A 24,599-nucleotide genomic window follows, 5' to 3' on the forward strand; every position below is an offset into this window, starting at 1 on the left:
GTAACAAATACATTTTTCCTAAATTGGTGGCTCAAAATAAAATAAAAATTATACTCACTTTCTCCACTTGATCACAGAGAGACCGTCCACTGCCGTCTTGATTGAAGGACCTGAGGTGAGCTTGAACACTGATAATGGCAGCGCGCAGACAGCGCGATCTTGTGTTGAAGTCTTCACGCTCGCTGCAGGTCCTCTGGCGAGTTTTCTTCAATCAAGACGGGAGCGGACGTCCTCTCCGTATTCAAGTGGATGAGGTGAGTATATATATTTTTTTTTTAAAGCCAGATTAGTCCCCTGAGCACCTGAATGTGAGTCTCAGATGTCATGATCAGCATTGAACACGGCATCTGAGGGGTTAAATGACAAGGAGAGGGGGGGCACAATCGCCATTTTCCCCGTCATTGTGTGATGAAGTAATGTGTAAAAAATTTGATTTCTTCACGAAGTTCGGCGAAGCTGCCTAATCAAAATTTTTATCTCTACTTATAATCTTTATAGTTCATTATAGTTTTCCAATTTGTCCATAAAACTTTTTGCCTGTCCGTGATTTTTGGATAAATTGTCCAGAAAAAAGAAAAAATTTGGTTGGCAACCCTGGATATGACCACCCACTGCAATAGAAAGAGCAGAGATGTAAATTAATGTGTTACTCGTTATAATGAATCTTTTCACATAAGACTATATACTAATCTGCTCCGCTTCTCTTGCTCTATGCTGCCCACAGGACTACATCCACAGCATGGCAGGCCGCCTTTGAACAACCCAATGATTTGGCAGACATAACAATTTTCCAGAGTTTCAATTTCAATTTCCGTTTTTGTGAAATGAGACTCATTCATGATAATGACAAGACTTTCCTTTCCAGGTCTCCTGAATCTTGAAAAGCTCCTACGCCAGTTTCTGATTTCCAAGGACTGCCTTTCCGTCAGGATGCTCGATGACACCTGGGATCCAACACCTCTTTTAAAGGAAATCCGTGACGATAAGACTGGCACTATTATTATCCATGCTAATGCATCGATGTCCCACACTATTCTGATGAAGGTATTTTCTGGCATATTCATCCATTTAATAAAAGTTTGATCTCTAGGATGATGGGACCCTCACCAGTGCTGAGAATGAAATGATGTATCACTGAGACTTTTTAAAAACTCGCAAAATAAAAAAAATCGCAGTCTCACTCCAGTAGGAGGGAGAAGTAGTAGGAAGACTAGATTAGGTTTTCCAGACAAAATTTTTTTAAGTTTAAAAGGGTTGTGCAAGAATGCGGGAGGGGGATGGGAGGAGTTGGCGAACCTGTAAAGGGAAGATTACTTAACTGCTTCCCGGCAGTGGCTTAAGGTCACTGAGGGACACCTTAGCTACCCTGCTTTCCACCCCTAGCCACTTTCCTTGACTGAGACGCTGACATTTGTAGTGCCCTGGAGCAAGGGTACTTTGTTTTATATTGTTGAACTGCATGTAGCACTGCACTGTTATTGCACTGTACTTGCACTGCACTGTGGAAAGGGTGAATGCACAGCCAGCCATAACTGAGAGACTTTGGGGCTTTCCATCCTGTGCACTGAGAAGCTAGTAATTTTCCACAGTTATCATTTAAGACTATGCAGCGCTAAGTTTTGGAGTGAAAAAAAAACCTGACACTGTGTACTTTTGACTATCCAGTTTAGCTCTGTCAGATGGTTTTTTTACATTTGGAAGCTGCTTGGTCATTCCCTTTGACTTGTATTGAGGCACAGGCAGCCTTGAACTGCAACAATGTTTATTTTAAGCTTCTCCAGCTTCCCCCCCCCCCCCCCCACTAGAAGAATCTAGATCAGTTAGAAACTATATAAAAGTGGATCAGTCAGAGCCCCTAATGATCTGCGGATAGGGACCAATGTTTAGTAGAAGAGACTCTGCCACACTGTGTGACCATAAAAAGACACTGAGAAGGGGATACCCTGCCTGATGACTGAGAGGCAGATTATGGGCGCTGTGCATGCGCCACTGAATCTGGCGCCGTGCATGCGCCACCGTAGTTCCGTGCATGCGCCACTGAATCTTCAGTCGGCGCATGCGCAGCTATCCTCTCAGCCTCTGGGAAAGCCGACAGAGATGTACTGCACGTGTACTTCAGTACTTCTGATGTACTGTATTTCTGACAACCCCTATTATGCAGAGTAGGCGTGCGCGGTATTGTATGCAAGGCCAGGCACCTGTGGTATTGTGGGAAAGATATTCAAATTATCTCTCCCAATAATTTGCATATATTCTCCCTAGAAGTCAAGAATAATACTCTCTAACCTACATTAATGAATGATGCATATCACCTGCTCTTTATTCATAATTAATAAAAGCAAAACTGAGAGAGAGAGAGACCTGCTGCTTAGGAGTGCCTAAGGATGGAAAGTGGATGAACTGAGGGGCTAGGGCCCACTGCTCAGTGGATCCTCATTAACATAATAAATGGTTGATTTTTCATGAACGGGGCCACAGATTTTAACAAGAGAGGTATCTCATCAGCAGGATCAGCCCTACTAGGCAATACACCTGGTTTAATAGGTTTGATCCTGGAGACATATACCATTTAAATTTCACCATTTTTACTTTTTCATAGTTGGTAAGCATGGCATTTTTGGCAAGTGAAAGAAAAATGCTGCAAAGTAAGAATGCTTTCAAAAATAAGTGTTAATAATTTATTTTTATCAATTTACAAAATGCAAAGTGAATGAATAAAAGAGAAATCTAAATCCTTGTTTAGATCCTTCTGTCTCTTCGTGTAATGTCAGACAGCCCTGAGGATGAGATCAGAGCGCTGTGAGGGGCCATATCGTCACTTCCAGGACTCCTTGTTCTTCGTTACGCTAAAGATAGTTCTTAATGACATTGGCTGTATGTTTGGGGTCATTGTCCTGCATCAGAATAGATTTAAATTGAAACTATTAACGCTTCTATATATTAAAGCATTCTTACAATGCAACATTTTTTCTACACCTGCCTAAGGCAAACGGGATAAAATGGCCGCGTGACTGCTGTTTTTGTAACGGACATTTTCAGAACAAATAGAAGTCCATGGGCCATTTTTTTAATGACCAGAGAAGAGTGGCCAACAAAAAATAGAACATGTCTTATTTTTGGCTGTTTTCACGGCCAGTCGGGTACCATTGAAATCACTGCACCCGTTGTAACAGCCGTTTAGACAAGAGTGCACCCATCCAACCGATGTTGCGGTAAAAGTGCCTTTCAGGGGTTAAAATTAGAAAAAAATACTCACCTCATCCACTTGAACATGAGGGAACCCTTGTTCTGCGCTGGAGGGAGCAGGACCTGACGTGACATCACATCAGCTCCCTCCAGTACAGAACAAGAGTTCCTTGAGTTCAAGTGGATGAGGTATTTTATTTTTTATATTTTTTTCAGACCCAACAGAATGGAGGATGCTATTGGGGGCAATATTTGTACTGGAGGGCACTATTGGGGGGGGGGGGGATATTTATACTGGGAGCACCATTAGGGGCAATATTTAAACTGGAGGGCACTATTGGGGGGCATTTTATATACAGGGGGCACTGTGGGGGGGATGTATATGTACTGGGGTCACTGTGGAGGGCATTATAGACACCGGGGGAACCACAGGGAACATTATAGATACTGGGGGCAAAATGGTGGTTGCTATTATTTATACTGGGGGCACTGTGGGCTGTGTAATATATACTTATGCTGGGTTCAGACATGAGCGTTCGCGATGGAGCGCTCTGTATGCGCGATTGTACGGGCGTTTGCAATTGCGCATACAGAGACAAGCGAACGCCCATTGTCGCGCATTCCCGCTGAAGTCTATGTACGGGAACGCGCGACAAACGCCCAAAAGAAGCTCATGTACTTCTTGGGGCGTCGGGCGTTATACAGTGCGATCGTACGTGCTGTAAAACGCCCAGGTGAGAACCATGCCGATAGGGAAGCATTGGTTTCTCCTTGTTGAGCGTTTTAGAGCGCGTAGGAACGCGCTGTAAAACGCTCAGGTGTGAACCCAGCCTTAGGGTACTGGAAGAGTTGGGATATCCCAAAAAACAAAAACAATGACATTCATTGCAAAAAAATAAAAATGAACGGCCATTAAAAATGGACACACTGACTGTTTTTACATTTTGCATCCATGTGTGCATCCATTTTCTGTTCATGTGTCCATTTTGCATCCGTTTTTCATGGCAGTTTGTCTGTTTTGCAAACGGACAGAAAATGGATGCACATACGGATGTAAAATGGCCATGAAAGACAGTGTGTCCATTTTTAATAGCCGTTCATTTTTTTCACCCATTTTTCTGGGAATGTAGCCTGCTCACTGCTGCGCTGTTGACGGCGAGCAGGTAAACAAAGAAGGGAAGGCAACGCTCGCATGGAACGTGGCCTCCTCTTCAAACAGCTGATCGGCGGGGGTGCCAGTGTCGGACCCCTGAGGATAGGTCATCAATATTAAAATCCCAGAAAACCCCTTTGAGGAAGATGCCCCTTGGCCATAGCCGTACGATAAAAACAAACAAAACCGCCAACAGTTGTACATCTGAAAAACACTGAAAAACAGTATGACCATGTAAAGTGTATAGAGAAATGCCTTAGGCAACAAATCGTACAGCTAAACCTACACAAATTGCCAGTCCGCATAATTATCATCGAAATTACTTTTTGAAATAATACATAGAAATAATTACAAAGAAGTGTAGGTAAGATGGCGACATCACTGGAGGGGACCACATGAGCGATATCATATATCAGTAAGTTATCAAGATAATAAGTGCAAATACTGTCTAAAGTAACATTGAAAAAACTGTGAAGTTACCCATAGTGTATCTCCGTCCAGGATGGCGCCAACCCTGACGAGTGTTTTGGCTATCCTTCCTCGAAACGCCATCCTGGACAGAGATACACTATGGGTAATTTCAGAGTTTTTTCGATGTTACTTTAGCCAGTATTTGCACTTTTTTTCTGGTACCTTGATAACTTACTGATATAGGATCTCGCCCATGTCCTAGCCGTACAATGCCTGCCATCATAAGGATATAGAGACAGGCGGGATCACGTTACAAAGGCGATCGCTGGTGCATGTAATGAAAACATGTAAAAGTGGATAAACCATTTCACCTAATGAATTGCATAAAAAATTAATGACATTATTGAGCCGCAGCCAATGCGAGAGCTTATGAGTAATACACACTCATTAATACCACTCGGCTGTAATGGTTTTATTTTAATACTGTAAAAGCAGAATATTAAAGTGCCTTTCATCTGCTTTCTATCTCTTTTGCATGAATTTAATAAATGGTTTATATTCATTGCTTGTTCTAATTAAATCTTTCTATTTCTTTCCACTCATTCAGGCTGCAGAACTAGGAATGGTATCTGCCTACTACACTTACATCTTCACAAACCTGGTGAGATCTTATTGTCATTTCATTATTTTCATTTTCCTTTTTTAAATATCTGCTGTACCTTTAAAACATTAAAGAGCACCTGCCACTACACCTGACCCGTCTGTTTTATTAATATTCCCACTAGAAGTCTATTCTTACGACCCGATGTGCAGGGACACACCCCCATACTGGTAACACCCATCTGGACCATTATTGTAAACTGCTAGTAATTCACTCATCACTTCTTTGGATAACTTAGCAGGAGTAACAGAGGAATGGCACATCGTAGGGGCATAAAAATAGGGCCCCCAGAATTATTATTACTTGGGGAATGCAAGTAGTTAAAAAAAAACAGACATGTCAGGAGAGGTGACATATCCTCTTTAACCCCTTCCCCGCCTCCCATCATATATGTATGGTGCCCGCTAGCTAGCAGAGTGGGCACCATAGCTGCCGGGCACTGGTGTTTTAAACAGCAGGCACTCAGGACTAATGTACACGATCAACGATATTGTTAGATGTGGTCAAATGTGACCACAGCATCTGGGAAGTTAAAGATCGGGAGTGCGCGCTCCTGGCCATGCTGCTGCAGGTGAGGATTGGGGAGCCAGAGTGTGTGTGGCAGCGCCTGTCCTCCAGAGTGACTATACAAAGTTTCCATACAATCCCTGCCTGTGGCAGGGCTCCATAGGAACTTAGGGGCACGTTTATTAAAGGAAACCTGTCACCAGGATTTTGCGCATAGAGCTGGGGACATGGGCTGTTAGATGGCCGCTAGCACATCTGCAGTACCCAGTCCCCATAGCTCTGTGTGCTTTTATTGTGTTAAAAAACAGTTTTGATCCATATGCAAATGACCTGATATGAGTCCTGTATCCGGAGATGAGTCAAGCGGAAAGGAGCCCAGCACCGCCCGCGTCCTCCGAATCTCCTCCTTGCTGGCTGACGTCACAGAGCCGGAGCGCCGAAATCTCGCGATGCGCGAGCTAGCGCATGCGCAGTGTCGGCATCATGTTCATTCCCTGTGCTGGCATCAGCACAGGGAACGAACTACACATGCGCTAGCTCGCGCATCGCGAGATTTCGGCGCTCCAGCTCTGTGACGTCAGCCAGCAAGGAGGAGATTCGGAGGACGCGGGCCGGTGCTGGGCTCCTTTCCGCTTGACTCATCTCCGGATACAGGACACATATCAGGTCATTTGCATATGGATCAAAACAGTTTTTTAACACAATAAAAGCGCAGAGAGCTATGGGACCTGGGTACTGCAGATGTGCTAGCGGCCATCTAGCAGCCCATGTCCCCAGCTCTATGCAAAAAATCCTGGTGACACGTTCCCTTTAAGATTGGCGTTTTAGCCCCCATTGTGGTCATGCGCATGCTTTCATCACTGCTGAGGTTGTTGCAGCAGTTCATGTGCACATTTTCTCCGCATGGAAGTAAACAGCGGTCAGAAGAACGCGGCACTTGGTTAGGAGGCTCCCTGTCTAGAATCGCTCCGCAATCTCCAGTCAAGGCCGGCGTCAGCACCCGGCATAAGTGAAAGGGCCCACAGGGGGCACAATGGGGATTATTACTATGAAGGGGGCACAATGGGGATTATTACTGTGAAGGGGGCACAATGGGGATTATTACTGTGAAGGGGGCACAATGGGGATTATTACTGTGAAGGGGGCACAATGGGGATTATTACTGAAAAGGGGGCACAGATAGGGCATTACAAATGGGAAAGGGGCACAGAGAGGGCATAACTACTGTGAGGGGGCACACATTTGTACAAAACTACTGTGAAGGTTGTACAATGAGGGCAATACTACCGTGAGGGGGTACAATTTTTCTTAAAGTATCGTACTCCTGGAGTGCCGCTAGATCATCAGTTTAAACAAAGTGCAGAACCCCTTTAACTGAATAACTCATTAGCTATAATAAATGTATAATTACATGCAATTACAAAAGTATTCAGATCCAGGCGCTGGTTTGAAAAATTTTATTTAACCCCTTTAACCCCGTAGTGACCACTAATACACCTTTTTACTGACGTAAACAAAGGGGGTTTTATCTAAACTCCTTGCTTTAATCAACCATTACATGTACTTAAAATGGTGCATTACAAACTATAACTTGTTCTGCAAAAAATAAGACGTCATACAAGTACATTGATGAAAAAACAAAAAAGTTATAGCTCTTGGAATGCCATTTTTTTTAAATGTGCGTGGTCATTAAGGGGTTCTAAGTATTCTGTGCCTAATAGGAGCTCTGCCAGATCCATCATGTGATAGACACAGAGGGCCTGACGGACCCCACTGACCTATAAAGGAGTCCGTTAGGTTCCTGCGTAGTATCCGTCATAGTGCTGCATGCTGTAATATGGGTGTGAACAGAGCCTAAGTTATCATTGTCGATGAGCCTTCCTATTAGTAACTGATCTTGACCTTGCTTTCTATCAGGAATTTTCTCTGCAAAGAATCGACAGTCCGTTGGATGACCGAGTGAACATCTTGAGTTTTTCTATGTTTAACCAGTCGCACGCCTACTTTCAGGAGTTTGCTCAAATACTTCAACAGTCTTGGGAAGAGAACTGCGATCACTCTCCTTTCACTGGCCCTGCCGTAAGTGCCCCTCAGGGGTGATTACTTTACCTGTGTATTATTTGGCTAGGGTTGAAACTCAGATCTGTACAATCATTGGCATCAAGGTAATAAAGAGCACCTGTCAGCAGGATCACCCCTATTAAAGCAGGCATACTGCTGATTAACAAACAATAAACAGGTGGCTCACTCTGGGTAACCACGACTGGTGCTTAGGTTCGAAGAAACACCCCTAGTTCTTGAAATATAAAAAGTTTGGAAAGTTAAACCGGCACTCAGAACAATTGGGGATCACGTGGAATAAAGTAAAAAAATTTATTATAAAATGTATCTCTACATCAACATGTATACAATAAATAAAATAAATAAAAAATATACTGCTGATTAAGATTATAAAATTACACTGGTCTTGTGAAAATTGGTTTGCGACATTCCAAGACTTTTATTCTTTATGCAGATGACGGCTTCAGTGCACCGAGCGGTGGGGACCAAGTGCTCAGTGCACCTCAGCTCCTCAGCTTCCTAGTGCTGGCTACACCCCCGAGGAACTGAAGCCCTCATTTTTCGCAGGAGCCGGTGCAGAGGAAGGGAGTGGTAGTGGCCCTGATGAGATGTTGTATCACGGTATACTCCATCAGGCTGCAGCCTCCTGGTAAATGTAGTTTGAAGAATGAGGCCAGAAGTGAAACATATAACAGTCTCCTTTTACTCAGTGCAAAATATAACTTGTTGCACTTCCAGAAGCAGCAAATTTAAAGGGTTTCTACCACTTTGATTTCACATAATTAGGTGTCAGACACTAGCGATCCGCTAGTGTCTGCTCTGCCAAACTATCCTGCTATAATAGCTTTTGGGGCAGCCGTTTACCTAAAAAAAGAACTTATATTAATATGCTAATGAACCTCTAGGTGCTATGGGGGCGTCATTAGCACCTAGAGGATCGGTCTACCTTCACAAGATGCTGCCACCCCGCGCGTCCCTCCAGCCCGCCCATCTCCTCCGAAATGCGATCAAACGGACACTTCATGCGCATGCGCCGTGCGCGGCTGTATTCGGCGCATGCGCAGTGAATGTCCGACCGCTTCCCTGCTCAGACCTCTCCACTGCGCCTGCGCCGAAGACATCACAGTGCTCCATCGGCGCAGGCGCAGTGGAGATGTCTGAGCAGGGAAGCGGTCGGACATTCACTGCGCATGCGCCGAATACAGCCGCACACGGCGCATGTGCGTGAAGTGTCCGTTTGATCGCATTCCGGAGGAGATGGGTGGGCTGGAGGGACGCGCGGGGCGGCGGCATCTTGTGAAGGTAGACCGATCCTCTAGGTGCTAATGACGCCCCCATAGCACCTAGAGGTTCATTAGCATATTAATATAAGTTCTTTTTTTAGGTAAACGGCTGCCCCAAAAGCTATTATAGCAGGATAGTTTGGCAGAGCAGACACTAGCGGATCGCTAGTGTCTGACACCTAATTATGTGAAATCAAAGTGGTAGAAACCCTTTAAAGTGCAGTTTCTGCCACCAGTTAAAGGGGTTCTCCAGGAATTAAGAAAATGAAAATACCGTACTTAAATATTACTTTATTCTAAATATATTGCAAAATACCTTTCATTAGTTATACACTACGTGCAGAATTATTAGGCAAATGAGTATTTTGACCACATCATCCTCTTTATGCATGTTGTCTTACTCCAAGCTGTATAGGCTCGAAAGCCTACTACCAATTAAGCATATTAGGTGATGTGCATCTCTGTAATGAGAAGGGGTGTGGTCTAATGACATCAACACCCTATATCAGGTGTGCATAATTATTAGGCAACTTCCTTTCCTTTGGCAAAATGGGTCAAAAGAAGGACTTGACAGGCTCAGAAAAGTCAAAAATAGTGAGATATCTTGCAGAGGGATGCAGCACTCTTAAAATTGCAAAGCTTCTGAAGCGTGATCATCGAACCATCAAGCGTTTCATTCAAAATAGTCAACAGGGTCGCAAGAAGCGTGTGGAAAAACCAAGGCGCAAAATAACTGCCCATGAACTGAGAAAAGTCAAGCGTGCAGCTGCCAAGATGCCACTTGCCACCAGTTTGGCCATATTTCAGAGCTGCAACATCACTGGAGTGCCCAAAAGCACAAGGTGTGCAATACTCAGAGACATGGCCAAGGTAAGAAAGGCTGAAAGACGACCACCACTGAACAAGACACACAAGCTGAAACGTCAAGACTGGGCCAAGAAATATCTCAAGACTGATTTTTCTAAGGTTTTATGGACTGATGAAATGAGAGTGAGTCTTGATGGGCCAGATGGATGGGCCCGTGGCTGGATTGGTAAAGGGCAGAGAGCTCCAGTCCGACTCAGATGCCAGCAAGGTGGAGGTGGAGTACTGGTTTGGGCTGGTATCATCAAAGATGAGCTTGTGGGGCCTTTTTGGGTTGAGGATGGAGTCAAGCTCAACTCCCAGTCCTACTGCCAGTTTCTGGAAGACACCTTCTTCAAGCAGTGGTACAGGAAGAAGTCTGCAAGGTAAGAAAAACATGATTTTCATGCAGGACAATGCTTTATCACACGCGTCCAAGTACTCCACAACGTGGCTGGCAAGAAAGGGTATAAAAGAAGAAAATCTAATGACATGGCCTCCTTGTTCACCTGATCTGAACCCCATTGAGAACCTGTGGTCCATCATCAAATGTGAGATTTACAAGGAGGGAAAACAGTACACCTCTCTGAACAGTGTCTGGGGGGCTGTGGTTGCTGCTGCACGCAATGTTGATGGTGAACAGATCAAAACACTGACAGAATCCATGGATGGCAGGCTTTTGAGTGTCCTTGCAAAGAAAGGTGGCTATATTGGTCACTGATTTGTTTTTGTTTTGTTTTTGAATGTCAGAAATGTATATTTGTGAATGTTGAGATGTTATATTGGTTTCACTGGTAAAAATAAATAATTGAAATGGGTATATATTTGTTTTTTGTTAAGTTGCCTAATAATTATGCACAGTAATAGTCACCTGCACACACAGATATCCCCCTAAAATAGCTAAAACTAAAAACAAACTAAAAACTACTTCCAAAAATATTCAGCTTTGATATTAATGAGTTTTTTGGGTTCATTGAGAACATGGTTGTTGTTCAATAATAAAATTAATCCTCAAAAATACAACTTGCCTAATAATTCTGCACTCCCTGTAATGGCTCGTTTTGTCTGGGGAGCAATCATTAGGAGAAATAAAATGGCCGCCGTCCTATTAGTACACACAAAACCTGTCCTAATCACACACGAGGACAAGTTACATTGCTGCACTGAGGTAAAGAGCCGCCTCAGCCTCCTCTCTGTTCTGCTTGTCAGAGATTATAGTGTAATAAGATCTTCAGCTGAATCTCTGTGGGAATGGAGTTCATGAGGAGACATGAAGTACAGAGAGGATGGACAGGACAGACTGTGGTAATGGAGACTGCATACAAGAGCTGCTGCTCATTAGTCACCCCCACCTACTCTCTGTACTTCAAGTCTCCTCATGGACTCCATTCTTACAGAGATTAAGCTGAAGATCTTATCATCTGCATTCAGGGTCACAATCCCTGACAAGCAGAGCAGAGAGGAGGATGAGGCAGCTCTTTAGCTCAGCAGCCAGGAATAACCTCTTGATGATTGCTCACTAGACAAATCGAACGATTATAACTAATGCAAGATATTTGGGAATAGATTTATAATAAAGTAATATTTAAGTATTTTCATTTTCTTAATTCCCAGAGACCCCCTTTAAGGAGGTATGGAGGCAGGTGGGATGGCTGCTACTTACCACCTATGGATATAGATGTCCACTGTAAGGTTCCGACTTGAACTTTATCTGGCCTAGTGGTAGTTTTGGGTGTCTAGCCGTAGTCCCTCACTTTGCAGCAGTGTTTTTGCTGTTCACTCCGCTGTCTTATCTCTCAGGTGTTTTCTTGAGGTAGGATTGAGTTGGTCTCTCTGTAGAATCTTTTCAAGGAACAGGAGCTCTGCAGTGTGCTTCCTCTCCCTCATCTAGCTGCTCCCTAACCCAATCCTACCGGGGGGAGAAACAGGATGGGTAGCCCCGTTTCTGCTAACCATTTACCATCCACTTCTCTCTTGCTGGAATGCAAGGCCAAAGCATAAAGGACATCACAATACAATAAAACAATTTGCAGATACCCCCAGGTCTGGCGTACTGCCGACCCATTCATTTCAATGGGGCTGCAGAAAAAGGCAGACAGCACACAGTATGCTGTCCGCATCTGTATGTCCACATGTGTGTCTCACAAAAATATAAGCATATCCTATTCTTGTCTGTTTTTCGGACAAGACTATGCATTTTGACAAGGGGGTCTGCGGAAATTGCGGTATCCGTATTTGCAGATCCATGGTTTGAGCATGAGGCCTTCGGCTGTGTATGGCCTCATGCTGAAGGCAGACTGTGTTTTCCTGCTCTTAATGTATTCCTTTATCCTATTATTGTTATGTTTTACTTACATTTGAACATTTATCTGCTTATAATTAGGAATAATATGCCAGACATGGATTATGTCTCCATAGTTAGAGATGCAGGCAGACAGACTGGCACGTGCTGTAGACGTCTGAATGAATATATTTCTAACTTTATCATCGTCTCTTTTTTTAGCTCTCCGCTGCGTTACTTTTTGATGCCGTTTACAGCATTGTGAACGCTGTGCAGGAATTAAATCGAAGTCAAGAGATTGGTGTTAAACCCCTTTCATGTGCCTCTGCACAAATATGGCAACACGGTACCAGCCTCATGAACTACTTGAGAATGGTGAGGAAGGGTTATTCTTCTGATGGCTTTTATTATCAGTAAAATATGAAGGAGTGTATAATTGCACCTAAATGGCCTTTTTTGACACCAGACTTAGGCCTCCGTTCCTTTTTTTTTTTTGCGAATAGGATGGGGACCCATTCATTTCAATGGGTCAGCAAAAAAATGCTGATAGTTCATCCGTTTGTGTTCCGCGTCCGTTGTCCGTGTTTCCCTTTAGCAAAATAAATAGTGCATGTCCTACTTTTTTCACATTTGCGGACAAGGATAGGCATTTATTACAAGGGATCTGTGGGGGGAAACGGATCCGCCCAAAAAAACGGATGCAAAAAACAACTGTCGTGTGCATGTAGCCTAAGGCTTCTATCACACGTCAGTGAGACCGGATCTGCATGTTCCTCATGGACAGCACACATATCGATAGGCTACATGCACACGAACGTTGTTTGTTTCCGTGTCCATTATGTTTTTTTTGCTGATAGGATGCGGACCCATTCATTTCAAGCACATCAGCATGTCCGTTCTGTTGCCCCGCAAAAAAAATAGTGCATGTCCTATTTTTTTTCTAGTTTGCGGACAAGGATAGGCATTATTACAATGGATCCGCAAAAAAACAGATCCGCATGCCATACGAAATGTCATCCTTTTTTTTTTTTCGGATCCGCAATTTGTGGACCGCAAAACACATACGGTCGTGTGCATGTAGCCTTAGGCCTTATGCACACAACAGTATTCTTTCACTGTCCGCAAAACGGGGTTCTGTTGGTCTGTGATCCGTGACCGTTTTTTCGTCCGTGGGTCTTCCTTGATTTTTGGAGGATCCACGGATCCGTCCTGAACTACAATGCAAGTCAATGGGGACGGATCCGTTTGACGTTGACACAATATGGTGCAATTGCAAACGGATCCGTCCCCATTGACTTTCAATGTAAAGTCAGGAGTCCCTTTTATACCATCGGATCGGAGTTTTCTCCAATCCGATGGTATATTTTAACTTGAAGCGTCCCCATCACCATGGGAACGCCTCTATGTTAGAATATACTGTCGGATATGAGTTACATTGTGAAAACTCATATCCGACAGTATATTCTAACACAGAGGCGTTCCCATGGTGATGGGGACGCTTCTAGTTAGAATATACTACAAACTGTGTACATGACTGCCCCCTGCTGCCTGGCAGCACCCGATCTCTTACAGGGGGCCGTGATCAGCACAATTAACCCCTCAGGTGCCACACCTGAAGGGGTTAATTGTGCGTATCATAGCCCCCTGTAAGAGATCAGGGCTGCCAGGCAGCAGGGGGCAGACCCCCCCTCCCCAGTTTGAATATCATTGGTGGCCAGTGCGGCCCCCCCTCCCTCCCTCTATTTTAATAATAACATTGGTGGCACAGTGTGCAGCCTCCCCCGGCCCCCCCTCCCTCCCTCCCTCTATTGTAATAAGAACATTGGTGGCCAGTGTGCGGCCTCCCCTCTCCCCCCCCCCCCCCGATCATTGGTGGCAGCGGAGTTCCGATCGGAGTCCCAGTTTAATCGCTGGGGCTCCGATCGGTAACCATGGCAACCAGGACGCTACTGCAGTCCTGGTTGCCATGGTTACATAGCAATAGTAGAAGCATCATACTTACCTGCTGGCTGCTGCGATGTCTGTGTCCGGCCGGGAGCTCCTCCTACTGGTAAGTGACAGGTCTGTGCGGCGCATTGCTAAATGAACTGTCACTTACCAGTAGGAGGAGCTCCCGGCCGGTCACAGACAGCGCAGCAGGTAAGTATGATGCTTCTACTATTGCTAAGTAACCATGGCAATGTTATTAATGCAATAGAGGGAGGGAGGGGGGGCCGGGGGGGGGGGGGGCACACTGGCCACCAATGTTATTAATACAATAGAGGGAGGGAGGGGGGGCCGCACTGGCCACCAATGAAATTTAAACTGGGGAGGGAGGGTTTAGACTCTTTTTTTCCAATTCGCGAAGAGAGTTGGGGCTCATCAGAAAGGGTTGGGGCTTTCCAGTAAAGGGGGCATGGCATAACCGAAATTGCACCATAAATGTGGTACAACTTTCTGTTTTAAAGTAAGCCAACCAATAGCACCGTGCAACAATGATTTTGCTACTGAGAGAAAAACATGTGATTTATACTAAAATTAGCGCGCTGATTCCAAATATGAACTTGGAATTTGCCGGACACGTCTAGATTTTAAGTTATACATGCAAAGCCTATTCAGTTATAATATTAATGCATTATATTGGAGATATTCCAATGGACATGTGCAGACCTGTTCGGACGCACTCAGGCTGATGTCCGCAGTAAGTATATAAGGCAAGCTGGACAGATTATGATAAAGTGATCTGTTATAGTGCTATCAGTTTTGAAACTTAAGATGGATAAACACAAATGTGTTAATGATCCAGACAATTTCTGCTACATATGTGGCAAATACACTACTTATGATCAGCGCAAGAATCTGACAAAGAGTGCGTCTTGCAGCTTGGGATGCATTTGTGCTAGTAGTGCAGAACAGACGAGCTGCAAACATGTGCTGAATTAGTAGACAACATGCTTACAGCATATGGCTGCCGAATGTCATTGAAAGTGCATTTCTTACATTCCCATTTTGACTTTTTCCCACCCAATTTGGGACACGTAAGTGACGAACATGGAGAGCGGTTCCATAAAGATATTTCTACAATGGAGAACAGGTATCAAGGCCGCTGGAATCCCAACATGATGGGGGACTACTGCTGTTTTTTGCAACGCAAAAGCGGATGCCTGAAGCACTTTTAACAGTACTGGGCCTAGCTCAAGTAAGGCTACTTTCACACTAGTGTTCTGGGCTCCGCTTGTGAGTTCTGTTTGAAGGCTCTCACAAGCGGCCCCGAACGCATCCGTACTGCCCTAATGCATTCTGAGTGGATGCGGATCCGCTCAGAATGCATCAGTCTGGCGGCGTTTGGCCTCGGCTCCGCTCATCAGGCGGACAGCGTTCGGGTGTCTGCCTGGCCGTGCGGAGGCAAACGTATCCGTCCAGACTTACAATGTAAGTCAATAGGGACGGATCCGTTTGAAGTTGACACAATATGGCTCAATTTCAAACGGATCCGTCCCCTATTGACTTTCAATGTAAAGTCTGGACAGATCCGTCTGAGCAACTTTCACACTTAGAATTTTTTCTAAAATATAATGCAGACGGATCCGTTCTGAACGGATCCCATTGTCTGCATTATAGGAGCGGATCCGTCTGGGCAGACACCAGATGGATCCGCTCTGAACGCAAGTGTGAAAATAGCCTTAAACTTTTAAACTGAAAAACAAGACTTTTAGAAATGTTGTTATTCCATTACATTTTCACATTTTTACTACGCAAACTTTGATGTAGATCAGGAAATTGTTGGAGTAAAACTCGTTCTGTTCAAAATTATTCAATGTTTTCCAAGTGCTTAATTAATTTAGGCATACTTATGCATAGCACAAGTTTGTGACGTGTTACAACAATTCTGACTTCGGATTTGTAATCCACACACTCAATTTAGTATAGGACAAATGGTTTTTGCCCAGTAGCAGAAGAAAAGTTTTTTGTTGTTGCGTTGAGTAGTTGGTATATAGTGTAGGAAGGCACATGGGACCATCGTTGATGGTAGACATGTGTCACCGAGGTTCCTGGCCTTGGTGAAGTAAGAGCCAGTATTTCAGGTGTCAGCGGCAGTAGCTGGTTGACACTTTGTTATTTAGTATAGCTGATCCTGGACGGCTTTTACTGGGAGTAGTCATAGTGCTGGGTGGGTGACTACTCCCCACGTTCCAGGCCAGGTTTTGACTGGCCTACAAATAACAGCCAGCTGTGTCAGGTGGGGTGATTACGTCTCTGACTGTGGAGCTCTGTGGAGGGCTGTGTGGGATCAGAGTCTGAGCTGGAGTTGCAGTGCCTGAAAGACTGAGGACAAAGCGAGGTCCACATGTACTGTGCAAAACCGTACCTGTGTTGTGCTATAGATATGGGACTATATTGTTTCTTTAACGCTGGCTGGAGCAAGCTGGTCACTGCCGTTTACTGCCTTATTGTTTTGTCAATAATAAAGGACAACCTTTGCTTTGCTTTCACCACTAAACGGCTGCTGCTGTGTTCTTATCGGAAGGCTACCATTGGGGCAGATCCCTACAAGAGTTGTACAATAGTGCCTAGTTGTACACCAAATTCATCCTCCAGCATGAGGCCCTGTGATAAATCTGGTGCCGATCTAGACAGCCGGTCTAAGCTGACGCCATCTACAGGCTTAGTAAATCTGGCTCCATTTTGTTCTACAAAAAGTTTAGGTTGGCAGATTTTTCGAAGAAATACAATGTTTATAATTAGTTTTGGTTCACTAAAAAAGGAATATGGCCTTCAGGATCAGGAATATTTATTCTAACGTCAGCTAAAGAAGACCATAGAAAAACTATTTGCTTGGGACTTAATCTTCTGTAGGAGTTGAACTATTAATTGAAGTTAAAGGGGTTCAGCTCTAAACCCGGACATATCCCCTTCTTCCCCCGCTCAGCCCCTCTGACGTGAGCATCGGAGCATTTCAATCTTCATGAGACCTCAATCTTTATTAGACCCCCAAATCAGACTCCCAATCATCAGACCTCAGATCAGACCCTCAATTATCAGACATCATGTCAAACCCCCAACTCTTCATCAGACCCCCAAATCAGACCCCCAATCCTCATCAGACCCCCAATCTTCATCAGACCTCAGATCAAACCCCCAAATCAGACCCCCAGTCGACATCAGACCTCAGATCAGACATTCAAATCAGACCCTCCAATCTTTAGTATTTTTGTTCATAGCACATAGGGGAAGATTTATCATTTCCCTTGCGCCTAAGTGGCGTTAAAAAGTCACAAACTATGTGTCTGCAACTTTTTTTAAATTGTTGCATCTCTCACTTTTTACTCCACCCTCGGTGCTTTTCAGAAAGGAGGCTTGGCAAGGGTGGCCAGAGGGCGATGCCAGCAGTCGCAACAAACTAATCTTCATTTACGCAAATGAAGCCAGAAATCCCATCACATGGGCAGTTCTAAAGCAGGGCCAGCTAGCCACGCTACCGTGTACTATAGTACGATCTGAGGGCTCTATTCCTCATGTCTTGTAAATACTGCCGCCCAGGGACTCAAATGTCTGAACCACACACAACTGAAACAGATGACAAAGTAAATATATTGCGAGCATTTGGAAGCAGCTGGATTGCCCGTGGCTTTCTGTTACTGTCTTTCTCTTGCACAGGTAGAGTTGGAAGGTCTTACTGGACATGTGGAATTCAATAGCAAAGGGCAAAGATCGAATTATGATCTGAAGATTCTGCAGTATACCAAGATGGGGTTTCAAGAGGTAAGGGATCGGTTCTTTTCATATCATTTAAGTCCAATTAGCTTCATTCAATGTGAACGGTAAAATGATGATAATTACTGTTATTATAATCTGTACAAGCTGCTCCAGCTTCTAAAAAAAATCAACAGCTAGAACGATCTGGCGCACACCTGGGAATTCCTATAGCACAGGTGGCGCAGGAGCGATCCCAACCAGTATATTATTGCAAATATACGGTAAATACCTAACGTGCCACTAAATTAACGATCCCATAGTCAACACATGATAGTTAGGCTACTTTCACACTGGCGTTTTGCTGGATCCGGCAGGGTTCAGCAAAAACGCTTCCTTTACTGATAATCCTACCATCTGCATCCGTTATGAACGGATCCGGTTGTATTATCTTTAACATTGCCAAGACGGATCTGTCATGAACTCTATTGAAAGTCAATGGGGGACGGATCCGTTTTCTATTGTGGCAAAGAAAACGGATCCATCCCCATTGACTTGCATTGGGGGTCATGCCGTCTTGCTCCTCATCCCAGGACGGAAAGCCAACTACAACATGTTGCGGTTTGCTCTCCGGTATGGGAACACAACTAAACGGAACGGAATGCATTTTGGAGCGCTCCGTTCTGTTCAGTTCAGTTTTGTCCCCATTGACAATGAATGGGGACAAAACTGAAGCGTTTTTTTCCGGTATTGAGCCCTATGACGGATCTCAATACCGAAAACTAAAACGCTAGTGTGAAAGTAGCCTTATAGTTAATAGCACTCTCTTTATACTGAGGTATGATTGTCTCCCTCTGCCCAGCCTCTACCTAGTGCTGTCAGCAGTTTAGCATGCTCAAAACTGTTGAGAGATTCCCTTTAAACCCTACTCTCGTCCTTTGGGTCTTGGTAGGCACTCACAGTGGCAAAAAAACGTGGTCATAGTTTTGCATGTACTTATAATTCTTTCTTTAGAATCCCTAAAAAAATAAATAAAGCCTTAGGCCGGTTTCACACGACCATATTCACTCTGGTAAACACAGGATCCATGTGGGAGCGGTATTTCCCGAACTGAACACTGCTCCTCTGAAGTGAACTTGCAGCATCATAATGATGTTGCTGTGAATTCCCGTCTTCCCATCTGAATTGTAGTTATGGCGTTATAAATTCACAGCACGATAAGTCATTATGATGCTGCGAGTTCGGTTCAGAGGAGCAGTGTTCAGTCCAGGAGATCCTGCTCCCACACGGAGCGCGTTTCCTGGAATGAATACACTCTAGTGAAGCTGGCCTTACTTGGATTTCTGTTTTCCTATTAGATTGGACAATGGCACGTCACTAATGGTATCTCCATGGACAAAAAATACTTCTTACAAAATGTTTCGGACAGTCTGGCCAATAAAACGCTTATAATCACTACAATTCTAGTAAGTCTCCATTTTATTTCATATACAACCTATTTTGTAAAGCTTGATATACCAGTGTGTGCATTTTAGTTATATTACTTTTCCGGACATTTCAAGCAAAATATGTTGTAGAGACGTGTCCTTTCTTACCTTTCCTCTTCTTTTAACATATGTGTTTCCTTGCTTTGCCTCTTGGCTCAAGATAACCCAAAATGAATGATGCAAGATACCCAGGTTTGGGGAAAATATTATTTGTACTACTCTGTAGGACAATGAGAGTAATGCAAAGTTTTTTTTCTCCCTAAATCTGGTCTTATTTCAGCAGATATCTTGGGTTATCCTGAGCCAAGAGGAACGGAATAGAAGGACACATTGCAAGAGGAAAAAGTAAGGGAGGACACATCTGTATATGACACAAAGTCAGTGGAATTTTAGAAGCTAAGATCTCCACCAACTGGTAGAGTGAAGGGCTGACCATCATCTTCTCTTGGGATGGCTTGGAAGAAATTCTGTTGTCTATGGTAGACCAAAGAAAATGTATCTCTGTAGATGATACAAAGTAATCAGCTGCACAATATAGACAGGCCGGTGTAATACAGACAGGCTACTTTCACATCTGTGCCTTTCCTTTCCACAATTGAGATCTCTCATAGAATCTCAACAGCGGAAGAAAACTGAACTGAATGAAATGGAGTGCACCAGAATAACTCTGCAAGCAGTGTTTTTCTGTCCGCGATGTGGTGCGGAGCAAGACGGATCAGTCATGACTCACAATGCAAGTCAATGGGGACGGATCCGTTTTCTCTGACACAATGGTTTTAGAGACGGATCCTTCTTGGCTATTTTAGAGATAATACAACCGGATCCGTTCAGAACGGATGCAGATGGTTGTATTAATATGATGGAAGTGTTTTTGCTGATCCATGACGGATCCAGCAAAAACGCTGGTGTGAAAGTAGCCTAACTTAGACAGGCAGATGTAACTTGGACAGGCAGGTGCAACATAGATGGGCAGGTGTAACATAGATAGGCAGGTGTAACATAGATAGGCAGGTGTAACATAGATAGGCAGGTGCAACATAGATAGGCAGGTGCAAAGAGAGAGAAAAGAGAGAGAGGACAGCGCCTCATGTGTGGTGTTGCTGGAAACAATATCCTATATAGATTTGTAGTTCGCTTACCGGATCCTGTTGTGAGAAAGTCACAACAGCTTTGCACAGGTATATGTGTATTACTGTCCTGAGGAAGGGGGTTATCCACCCATGAAACACGTAGACAATAAAGCTATTGGAACCATACACCTTATGTTTATGTGATCCTTGGCGGTGCCCGTAGAAGAGGTTTGTTCGGTTTTTACAACTTATGCCTGATAGATAGGCAGGTGTAACATAGATAGGCAGGTGTAACATAGACAGGCAGGTGTAACATAGATAGGCAGGTGTAACATAGATAGGCAGGTGTAACATAGACAGGCAGATGCAACGTGGACAGAAAAGAGTAACATGGACAGACAGGTGTAACAGACAGATGTCTCACAAAGTATCTGTAAATTATATATTGCAATATCCACTGAATGACAATTACTCTTGATCTAGTAACATATGTAGGGGGATCAGCTCTCTTTCGGGGGTCATTCTCACAGATATCTTCAGGACACCAAGTTTAAGATCCAAACACAGTGCTTTATTGCGGCACATCCGCATAACATAACAATAGTACAAAATAATAAACACTCGCCCGTCCAGGGCTCTAACTAAACAAACAGATCCCTGACTCACCTAAGTACCCTGTTCACACCCTGTGAACACGTGCAGCTTTCTGAGCCAATGTCCCACAGCCTCCTGGCTGCACAGAGCACAGTACGCCCACTGTCCTCCAGTCCAGTGTCTCTTGGGGAATCGTGGTCTCTCAGCCCTCCTGGCTTGGACTACACAGAGCCTCCAGGCCTCTGTCCACAGGTAACACACTCCCCCCTTGGTGACACCCTAGGAGGTGCTTTGTGCCAGCCTGATTACTTCCAGTGGACCGCACTATCCACCCCTTCCTTGACCTGTCACTGTCTCACACATAGTAACATAGTACATAAGGCCGAAAAAAGAAATTTGTCCATCCAGTTCAGCCTGGTATCCTGCAAGTTTGTCCACAGGAAGGCAAGAATAACCCCTGTGAGGTAGAAGCCAATTTTCCCCACTTTAGGGGAAAAAATTCCCGACTCCAATCAGGCAAGCAGAATAACGACCCCTCTCTTGTAACTGTAACCTGTAATATTATTACACTCCAGAAATATATCCAGGCCCCTCCTGAATTCCTTTATTGTACTCACCATCACCACCTCCTCAGGCAGAGAGTTCCATAGTCTCACTGCTCTTACCGTAAAGAATCCTCTTCTATGTTTGTGTACAAACCTTCTTTCCTCCAGACGCAGAGGATGTCCCCTCATCACAGTCACAGTCCTGAGGATTAGTGTTGAGTGTTACCTACGGTAATTTAGCCTTTATTTCTATGCAGATGATCGCTATACAGTGAGGGAATCCCGCAGTGTGAGTCCGCGGCTTAGGAGTCCCTGCTCTGACTCCATATATAGCTATGTCCATATATGGAGTCAGTGCTTGGGGACAGCCCATTGTATTTAAATCTAATTTAGCCTGTATTTTAGAAAAGTTTCTTCCCGGATTCAAACTCAGGACTCAAAGGCACTTAACCACTCAGCTATAATAGCTGCATAGCCAGTTACTAAAAAAATAAAAATAAAATGAGACTTCTACTGTACTGTACTTCTACTGAGACGTATACAGTAGTGACTGGCAATGCAGCTATAAAGTGCAGTGGTTAAAGGTCTGGGCTATGATGCAGAAGCCGTGAGTTCAAATCCCATCACAAACCTTTTTTTAGAAATAGAGATTTAATTAGATTTATATATTTTATATTTTTTTTTAGTAATTGTAAAAAAAAGTATAGGAACAAAGAAATGTGTAATTAATAGAAAAAAGAATATATATATATATATATATATATATATATATATATATATATATAAAATCACTTCTGATATACTGTATATGAATGCATAATATGTAGGGAAACTACTACTGATGTTTTAGCCATAATCTATTTACATATATTATAATATATTATATATTCTAAATATATGTAAATATATTATGGCTACAAAACTTGGGGGGATCTGTGGATGACGCACTGTTATGGGGGATCTGTGGATGGCACTGTTATGGGGGATCTGTGGATGGCACTGTTATGGGGGATCTGTGGATGGCACTGTTATGGGGGATCTGTGGATGGCACTGTTATGGGGGATCTGTGGATGGCACTGTTATACATGTGCCATCCACAGACCCCCTACCCCATAACAGTGCCATCCACAGACCCCCCCAGCCCATAACAGTGCCATCCACAGACCCCCCACCCCTTAACAGTGCCATCCACAGATGTCCCCCATAAAACTGTCATCCACAGATTCCTCCCCCCCACCACTCCAGTGCTGCAGTATACAAATATAAAATGTCTCATTCAATTAAAAGTGATTAAACATGCCCCCTCACTCCTAATATTACCGTACACCCTAACAGCTTCTGTACAATGCAGGCAGCCAGGCCGGGCGGCCGGTGCTTCACTCACTGACGCCACGTGCCTGCGCCACCTGCTTCATTCATAAAGTAGGCGGCGCAGGCACGTGACATCAGGGAGTTACGCTGCCGCCCACCCGGCCTGCCTGCCTGCATTCTACAGAAGCTGTTAGGGTGTACCGTAATATTAAAAGTGATGGGGGGGGGGGCATGTTTAATCACTTTTAATTGAATGAGACATTTTATATTTAAATAGTGCAGCACTGGAGCGGCGGCGCCGGAGTACAGTGACTGCACCGGCCCTGCCGCAATTGCCGGCCCCCTGCTCCTCCTCCCAGTCCCTCCCCGCTCGCTCATACATCGCAGCCTGCGATGTAAAAATTTCAGCATTCACCCCATAAGACACAGTGGCATTTTCCCCCATTTTGGGGGGGGGGGAAAATTGCGTCTTATGGGGCAAAAAATACGGTATATATGTTTATTAGCCTCTATTTCTGAAAAAGTTTGTGACAGGATTTGAACTCACAACTTCTGCAACACAGCCCAGAACTTTAACAACTACACTATATAGCTGCATTGCCAGTCACTAAAAAATATATAACATGAAACTCCTACTGTATAGGTCTCAGTAGAAGTACAGTACAGTAGAAGTCTCATTTATTTTATTTTTTTTAAGTAACTGGCTATGTAGCTATTATAGCTGAGTAGTTAAGTGCCTTGCCTCTAATACAGAAGGTCGTGAGTTTGAATCCGGGCAGAAACTTTTCTGAAATACAGGCTAAATTAGGTTTAAATACACTGGGGTGTCCCCAAGCACTGACTCCATATATGGACATAGCTATATATGGAGTCAGAGCAGGGACTCCTAAGCTGAAATAGAGTTCCGACACCCTCCCCTCTTCAGAGCAGGGGGTGTCTGGGGTTCTTCCATTGACTTTCATTGTGCTCGGGTGCTCGGTAGAACACCCAAGCATCGCAAAGTGTTCTACACAAGCACTTTGGTGCTCGCTCAACACTACTGAAGATAAATAGATGTTGGGAGAGATCTCTGTACTGACCCCTGGTATATTTATACATAGTTATTAGATTTCCCCTCAGTTGTCTTTTTTCTAAAGCCTAATTTTGATAATGTTTCAGGGTACTGTAGTCCACCCATTCCAGTTATTACTTTACTTGCCCTCCTATGAATCCTCTCCAGCTCTGCTATGTCTGCCTTGTTCACAGAAGCCCAGAACTATACACAGTCCTCCATGTGTGGTCTGACTAGTGATGTGTAAAGTGGTAGGACTATGTTCTCATCATCACAGGCATCTATGCCCCTTTTGATGCAACCCATTATCTTATTGGCCTTGGCAGCAGCTGCCTGACACTGGTTTCTACAGCTTAGTTTGCTGTTCACTAAACTTCCTAGGTCCTTTTCCATGTCAGTGTTAGCCAGTATTTTATCATTTAGTATGTATGGGTAACTTTATTATTCCTTTCCATGTACATAACCTTACATTTGTCAGTGT

The 24,599-nt window shown here is 44.1% G+C and overlaps 1 protein-coding gene across 1 annotated transcript in view; it reads left to right on the plus strand.

The window, feature by feature from the left end:
* Positions 1 to 24,599, plus strand: part of GRIK4 (glutamate ionotropic receptor kainate type subunit 4) — a 300,728-nt gene that overhangs the window by 229,574 nt on the left and 46,555 nt on the right. The window contains exons 6-11 of the mRNA XM_044289508.1: positions 866 to 1,044; positions 5,358 to 5,411; positions 7,836 to 7,997; positions 12,609 to 12,761; positions 18,024 to 18,128; positions 19,418 to 19,525. Of these exons, the coding sequence (XP_044145443.1) occupies positions 866 to 1,044; positions 5,358 to 5,411; positions 7,836 to 7,997; positions 12,609 to 12,761; positions 18,024 to 18,128; positions 19,418 to 19,525 (761 nt within the window). The remainder of the gene's footprint in view (positions 1 to 865; positions 1,045 to 5,357; positions 5,412 to 7,835; positions 7,998 to 12,608; positions 12,762 to 18,023; positions 18,129 to 19,417; positions 19,526 to 24,599) is intronic.

The sequence above is a fragment of the Bufo gargarizans genome, chromosome 4 (genome assembly GCF_014858855.1).
Source record: "Bufo gargarizans isolate SCDJY-AF-19 chromosome 4, ASM1485885v1, whole genome shotgun sequence".
NCBI classification, from domain to species: Eukaryota; Metazoa; Chordata; class Amphibia; order Anura; family Bufonidae; genus Bufo; species Bufo gargarizans.